At 33.8% G+C, this 6,915-nt stretch overlaps 3 protein-coding genes across 6 annotated transcripts in view; 2 read left to right on the top strand and 1 right to left on the bottom strand.

Annotated features, from left to right (window-relative positions):
* LOC123009676 (serine/threonine-protein kinase GL21140) overlaps positions 1–2,169 on the top strand; it is a 4,436-nt gene extending 2,267 nt beyond the window's left edge. Inside the window, exons 6-7 of the mRNA XM_044406148.1 lie at positions 1,049–1,344; positions 1,396–2,169. Coding sequence (XP_044262083.1) covers positions 1,049–1,344; positions 1,396–1,656 — 557 coding nt within the window. The 3' untranslated portion in view covers positions 1,657–2,169. The remainder of the gene's footprint in view (positions 1–1,048; positions 1,345–1,395) is intronic.
* Positions 1,967–6,662, bottom strand: LOC123009679 (carotenoid isomerooxygenase). Of its 4 annotated transcripts, none has more exons than XM_044406154.1 (9): positions 6,643–6,662; positions 4,316–4,390; positions 4,038–4,237; positions 3,845–3,991; positions 3,590–3,801; positions 3,387–3,542; positions 3,213–3,337; positions 2,988–3,164; positions 1,967–2,934 (listed from the first exon to the last, which is right to left on the bottom strand). In XM_044406154.1, exons 2-9 carry the CDS (start codon positions 4,340–4,342, stop codon positions 2,383–2,385), a joined length of 1,596 nt encoding a protein of 531 aa, XP_044262089.1. In that variant the 5' UTR covers positions 4,343–4,390; positions 6,643–6,662; the 3' UTR covers positions 1,967–2,382. The 4 variants fall into 4 exon arrangements, with proteins under 4 accessions (XP_044262089.1, XP_044262087.1, XP_044262090.1 ...); XM_044406152.1 differs by lacking the exon at positions 6,643–6,662 and adding an exon at positions 4,878–5,089; XM_044406155.1 differs by lacking the exon at positions 6,643–6,662 and adding an exon at positions 4,878–5,089 and having other exon boundaries at positions 4,316–4,381.
* On the top strand, positions 4,701–6,650 carry LOC123009686 (serine/threonine-protein kinase DCLK1-like). The gene is made up of 2 exons (XM_044406162.1): positions 4,701–4,823; positions 6,413–6,650. Exons 1-2 carry the CDS (start codon positions 4,727–4,729, stop codon positions 6,607–6,609), a joined length of 294 nt encoding a protein of 97 aa, XP_044262097.1. The 5' UTR covers positions 4,701–4,726; the 3' UTR covers positions 6,610–6,650.
* Positions 6,663–6,915: the final 253 nt, after the last annotated feature.

Raw genomic sequence — 6,915 nt, 5'->3', positions numbered from 1 at the left:
TATCTAACGCTGATTTCGTTTATTTCAATTTTTATTTTAATTAAATGTATGGCATCCCTTAAACATAGTCTATTATATATATAACTGTATAAAAATTAATTTTAATGAACAGTAATTTTTAAATCTGATAAGAATTTTACTTTTTCGTGTCTACTTAATACAAAGTGACTGTAAATGATAGTGACAAAAAAATCTATTGGCAATGCTGAATTATTGATTAGTAATCTTTTAAGTCTGTGATATCAGATTGTGTTAGGTGACGGATATGTCAGCGACTGTCTTTCAAAAACGAATGACAATTGACTATAAAATTGTGACATTTAGATTCGGTTACCAACTTGCCGACAAAAATCCCAGTCACTGACAGTCACTTGTTAGTTATCTTAATTACTAACGCTGGTATCTATTTATTTCAATTTTTTGATTCTATTTTATTTATTTCTAGTTATTTACCTTTACTTATACCGGGTGACTATAAATGTGCCAAAATTTTCTATTGGCCACACTATTGGTAATCTTTCTAATTTGTTATGTCAAGATGTTTCGGGTGACTTTTAAGCCAATGGCCGCCTGTCACAAATGAATGACAATTGCCTTCAAAAGTTTGTCGTTTGACAGTCAAGGTTGCCAGGTTGACGTCAACTTGAATTTAAAAATAGCAATAATCATTAAATTACAGTATGAATATTTTGATTAATTTGACGTTTAACAATTCTAATTTTTATTTTTGATTTAAATTTTTTATTTGTGTTTTATAAATTATTATGAATTTAATTGTATAATTAAATAATTATTTATTATGAGAACAACTTCAAAATTTGACAAAAGTAAGTTGAATTTGTATTTCATTTAAAATAAAATTTTTGGTTAATTAAGTTTGTAACACTGAATAAAATAAAGATAGAAAATTTGAAATTTGTCACATCTATCCACATTTTTCAAGATTGCCAACTTAGTTTCAAGTGAAGGCGAGACGATTTGTATAATAAATTTAATTGGGCGAATAAAATGGCCGACGTGTTCTAGTTTATAACCTCATTTTTTTCAGGTGGCGACCTCTTTGACGCCATCACCGTTGCTCAAAAATTCTCCGAAGAACAAGCCGCTCTCATGATAAATCATCTAGTATCCGCTCTGTCGTATTTACATAATTTGAATATTGTGCACCGAGATGTCAAACCCGAGAATTTGCTCGTGGAATTCGACGGCGAAAATCGCATAAGATTATTGAAATTGGGCGATTTTGGGTTGGCTTGCGAGGTGACAAGACCACTATTTACCGTTTGTGGCACTCCCACCTACGTCGCGCCTGAAATACTAGCAGAGTCGGGTTATGGCTTAAAGGTAGTAGAAAAAATTGTGCGATGCGACTCGAGCGAAAGTGTTGTGTTGTAGATTGATGTGTGGGCCGCCGGAGTGATCCTCTACATCCTCCTTTGCGGATATCCGCCGTTTGTGAGTCAAGATAACGACCAAGAAAGACTTTTCGATTGTATTCTTTCGGGCCAATATGATTTTCCGGATGAGTATTGGAAAGACGTGTCAGGATTGGCTAAGGAGCTCATTCAAAATATGCTACAACTAGCGCCAGAGTTGCGATTTTCGGCCGAAGATGTCTTGGACCATCCCTGGTTGAGTATAGGAAACGAAGAATAATTCATGTACAAATTTATTTTAACAAATCCATCCTTTCACATATACCGATTTTTTGCACGGTTGCAGTCCTTGTTCAAGTTGTTTTAACGCATATCATGCATTTTTTATTAACCAAAATTTTTCTAGTGTGATTACGAAAAGCATCTTTTAAAAAGGCTTGAAATAAATCGTTTATACCAAAGGTCGTTTGATTTTCATTTTTGTCATATTTACAAGGTTTTGTTATTGTTCCTAACCATTTATTCATCTTAGGAAATAGAAGCCATTATTTATATTTATTTTTGTTTATTTATTAGGCAATGTAGTAAAGTGGAAACAGTTTTGTACATTTTTAAATTTATTGTCAAATTTTATATTATGCAATTTATTAACACGTGCTGAAGTATTATTTATTGATAATTTAAGTTTACAGTACTGTAGGGTACAGAGTAAAATAAGCATTTAGTTTAAACAAGTGTATACTTTTTGTAGAAGATTATATTTTGATGTAAATAAATATTTGAGTAGTAAAAATAAGTGTTTATAACCTTTGAGTTTTAAAAAACATTCTCCCAGTTATCCGAACACAGTGCGCACCACCAAAATATCCCTTGCTCCTTTTGATGAAGTAAAAAATAAATAAAACGAAAAATTTTGACACTTCTGAAATGTCTTGACAGTTGGGTCACGTGACCACTGTGTTGTCCTTGTCACACCTGAATTCATATTCTACAGGGTGATTCAAATTTAATTCGGTAAAAACCATCCATGTAAGCATTTAGGTACAGGCCCCGGCGTCCTAAACTCCGCCCTTGCCACTTCTGTAAAACTTTCCGCATCCAAAATAATCAAGCCGACATGATTTGTATCTTTTCCGCCCCACACCATGGCCGCGAGTACCACCCCATCATCCTCAAACCGACAATTGGGCCGTGGTACAAAAATGGGTTCGCTGGGATAACAGTTATGTTCACACCAAGTTTTAGATGTTTTTGTCACAGTATCAACTTTAATAATAGTTCCCGGATTCGCCGCATCGACATCAGCGCTTATAGCGTAAAAATATCGATACTGCTTTCCTAAATATTGCTCGTAGTTAATTCTCGGGGTTTCACAGCCCAGATCTGACAATTTTTCCGGTATTATGATTATTTCGCCGTCAGGTTGGTAGTAGGCTTCGCAATTTGTGTCTGACAGTTGGATGAGATTCGAATTTGTTTCGGCCGGTTTTAGGGGAAGTACGAAACGGAGAGGTTTTGATCGGAACATTTCGGCATAGTTCGGATTATGTTGCATATTCTGGAAATTAGTATCAGGAATACCAACTTAAATAAATGCAACATGACACTCACCTTCATTACACTAGTGTACATACAGTCCAGCATTTCAGGATTGCGGTACGTGCAAATGTCAACAATCACGTGATCGTAAGTTTCGTATTGGTTGATTATGTGTAAGTAAAAGAAAGCTTCTGAGTGAAATTTGTAAGCCAGTTGGCCGGTTTTGCGACTAATTAAGCTAAATTGTGTCTAAAACAATTAATTCATTTAAAATATTTAGGGGAAGTTAGGTGTTACTTTTTCATGTTGGTACCAGCGGAAACTACTCGCCATTGGCTCATTTTTAATCTTATTCATTATCATACCACCCACAGAGACACTTAGAGGTTGCTCAACAATAACAAAATAATTTTCAGTTAGGCCTGCAACAGTTTTGGTGAAAAAATCTCTCAAATTTAGTTAATTTTTTACCAAAAGTGTGCATATATGTGGGGTGTAGCGGCCATCTTGCGGGGATTCCTGCAAAAATTTCAGCACCTTCAAACATATTTTTTCCTGAGGGAAATTTGACAATTGTGTGATAAGGACCAGACGGGTAAATTGTCAATCCCAAATTAAATACAGTTCCTGTAAAATTAAACCTAACAACACGAAAATCCCTAAAATAAACAAACCATCTTTCATGACATGCGGATGTGACGTATGATGGACAATTGAAACAAACTTGCTAACGTCTATTCTGTCTTTTGTTTCCAAAGTGCCTTGATCAATTTTATGAATAATCGGGATTTCCCCGAAAGCAAACATTTCGTCTCCGAATGGATAAACCGAAATCATTGAATTATCCGAAATGTCGTCCGAATTTGGAGAAAAAATTGAAGCAACCCTGAAAAAATTAATACTTGGGTGTTCAAAACTCGATTTGGTACCTTTGGAAGATGGTTCGGCACGGGTCAGGTACCGCTTTGGTACCAAATTCCGTCAAAACAATCCGATTGGCTGCCCGGTTCCGTTTTAACACTTCTGATTGGAGGAAACGGCACTGATAGGTAACCCTGCCTTCATTGATGGAAAACCTAGCAACCGGAATAAATAAGCTGTTCAATATTTGGTTAACATTACCGATGAAGTAGAGCCGAGCTGTCAAAAAGATGGCCGAAATAATCATTGCCAACTTTGATCGAACCGGGACCATTGCGTAGAAGACAACCCCGGAGCCAAGTTGGAATGGTACCAGTGATGGTACCTGTGATCGGTTCCGAGATTTCTTCGGTGCAGGATCGTAACCACACATTAACGTCACAGTTGGGGTAGAAGCCGCCCTAAAATAAAATTTTCATTTTGAAAAATTGCAACCAGTTGATTCAAACTTATATTCTTAATCACAGGATAAAACTTACTTTTTGGTTCGGAGTCTCTGATGCCATTGCTTCAACTGGAGTTGGATATATTTTAGTTGGGCACTCCTATGGAGTCTTATTTAATTAGGAATATAGTATCAAGGATAAGCTTTATTGATTTTCTTACAAATTGATTGAAATAGCTGCATCAGAAAGTTTGTGAGCAATTTCAATTAAATCCATTCGGCAGTAGTTACACTAGTTTTTTTATGAACTGTTTATGCCGTAATGTTTAAAACTTTATTTGTGTTTTCACGTTTTTTTCGTGTCTATTTAATACCAAGTGACTGTAAATGATTGTGACAAAAAAATCTATTGGCAATACTGAATTATTGATTAGTAATCTTTTAAGTCTGTGATATCAGATTGTGTCAGGTGACGGATATGTTAGCGACTGCCTCTCAAAAACGAATGACAATTGACTATAAAATTGTGACATTTAAATTTGATTACCAACCTGCCGACAAAAATCCCAGTCACTTGTTAGTTATCTTAATTATTAACGCTGGTATATATTTATTTCAATTTTTTAATTCTATTTGATTTATTTCTAGTTATTTACCTTTACTACTTATACCGGGTGACTATAAATGTGTCAAAAATTTCTATTGGCCACACTGAACTATTGGTGATCCTTCTAATTTGTTATGTCAAGATGTTTCGGGTGACTTCTAAGGCAACGGCCGCCCGTCACAAATGAATGACAATTGCCTACAAAAGTTTATCGTTTGACAGTCAAGGTTGCCAGGTTGACGTCAACTTGAATATAAAAATGGCAATAATCATTAAATTACAGTAAAGTCTGTTTTTTTTTTTAAATGGAAATTACCAAGTCAAAATTTTGGTGTAAAAATTGGTAGCAGCTTGTCTCCATAGCCACAAATTTTGCTTTTTGTTTTTGTCCCTAGAAATTTTGTTAAAAAATTATGGTTATGTGTTCAAATTGAGATGTTGTCAAAATTTTGACTTTTATGAATCTTGTGTGCCTGTTTGCGCTTTGAAAGCGCTATAATTGAATACCTGAGGACAGACATCATTACCTAAGGTCTAAAGACAGAATTCAGTGCTAATAATTTTGATAGAAACACACCGCTAGTAAGTACAATGTTGTGGACAAAAATGAGGTTCTTGCTACAAAAACTTTAAAGAAAAAGGATGTTTATACGGAAAAAAGTTATTTAGCAAAAGATACAAGGTAGGTATTGTGATGATTGGCAATAAATTTTGTGTAATTTATTGAAATTAGTTCAAAGTTGATTCTTCTTCAGGTTTAGTTTAAAAATTGTTACTTTTTCAACTCGTTCCACAAAAACCATGCACAAGATACTAATACTAATTTAATTGCGTTCTTTCAGAGGTTCTTTCTCATTCATGTTTATTTTGTATTCTTGTCAATTTTTTGCTAAAAATTGAGAATGTTTAGCAAACCTGCAACACAAATTGCGTCTACATTTTAACGGGCCCTTTTTCTAACTTCCTGCTTGCGAACTATTCGTTTCCAAATTTCGAAAAACTGTTAGTGTACCGAATTTGTTTCTTTTTTGGTGTTTCGTCTCTAAATTTTCTTAGACGATTTTTTGTGTTGACGTTTAATGACATTATTTTCAATTAATTCAAAAAACCGGAACTGCCAACTTCCTTTATTAAAATTACCATGAATGAATTTACTAGTGATGCCAACGTTAAGACTGTTTGGCATTTCCATTAATAAAAAAAAACAAACTATGAATATTTTGATTAATTTGACGTTTAACAATTCTAATTTTATTTTTAATTTAAATTTTTTATTCACGTTTTATAAATTATTATGAATTTAATTACAAAATTAAATAATTATTTATTATGAGAACAACTTCAAAATTTGAAAAAAGTAAGTTGAATTTGTACTTCATTTAAAATAAAATTTTTGGTCAAGGGGGGCTATGATTCTTAAATTAAGTTTGTAACACTGAATAAAATAGATATAGAAAATTTGAAATTTGTCACATCTGACAAGATTGCCAACTTAGTTTCAAGTGAAGGCGACTTTGATAATAAATTTAGTTTGCCGAGTAAATATGGCCGACGTGTTCTAGTTTATAACCTCATTTTTTTCAGGTGGCGACCTCTTTGACGCCATCACCGTTGCTCAAAAATTCTCCGAAGAAAAAGCCGCTCTCATGATAAATCATCTAGTATCCGCTTTGGCGTATTTACATAATTTGAATATTGTGCATCGAGATGTCAAACCCGAGAATTTGCTCGTGGAATTCGACGGCGAAAATCATTTTGAAAAATTGCAACCAGTTGATTGAAACTTGTATTCTTAATCACAGGATAAAACTTACTTTTTCGTTCGGAGTCTATGATGTCATTGCTTCAACTGGAGTTGGATATACTAGTTGGGCGTATGGGAGTCTTATTTAATTAGGAATATAGTATCAAGGATAAGCTTTATTGATTTTCTTACAAATTGATTGAAATAGTTGCATCAGAAAGTTTGTGAGCAATTTGAATTAAATCAATTCGGTAGTAGTTACACTAGTTTTTTTTTAATGAACTGTTTAAACTGGCCGTAATGTTGAAAACTTTATTTGTGTTTTCACGTTTTATATTTTTAA

This window comes from Tribolium madens, unplaced genomic scaffold, assembly GCF_015345945.1.
Source record: "Tribolium madens isolate multiple individuals breed KSU strain unplaced genomic scaffold, Tmad_KSU_1.1 Scaffold_7;HRSCAF=85;Tcas5.2_LG10, whole genome shotgun sequence".
In the NCBI taxonomy this organism is placed as follows: domain Eukaryota; kingdom Metazoa; phylum Arthropoda; class Insecta; order Coleoptera; family Tenebrionidae; genus Tribolium; species Tribolium madens.
This window is presented reverse-complemented; position numbering and strand designations above follow the sequence as displayed.

Excerpts from the sequence above, each read along its gene's own strand:
- LOC123009679 (XM_044406154.1), bottom strand. The coding sequence starts at position 4,342 with ATGGCATCAGAGACTCCGAACCAAAAA. Across the intron at positions 3,802-3,844 it reads TGCCGAACCATCTTCCAAAG|GGTTGCTTCAATTTTTTCTC; the intron begins GTACCAAATCGA and ends TAATTTTTTCAG. Across the intron at positions 3,543-3,589 it reads TCCGCATGTCATGAAAGATG|GAACTGTATTTAATTTGGGA; the intron begins GTTTGTTTATTT and ends TTAATTTTACAG.
- LOC123009686 (XM_044406162.1), top strand. The coding sequence starts at position 4,727 with ATGACAATTGACTATAAAATTGTGACATTTAAATTTGATTACCAACCT. Across the intron at positions 4,824-6,412 it reads TATCTTAATTATTAACGCTG|GTGGCGACCTCTTTGACGCC; the intron begins GTATATATTTAT and ends CATTTTTTTCAG.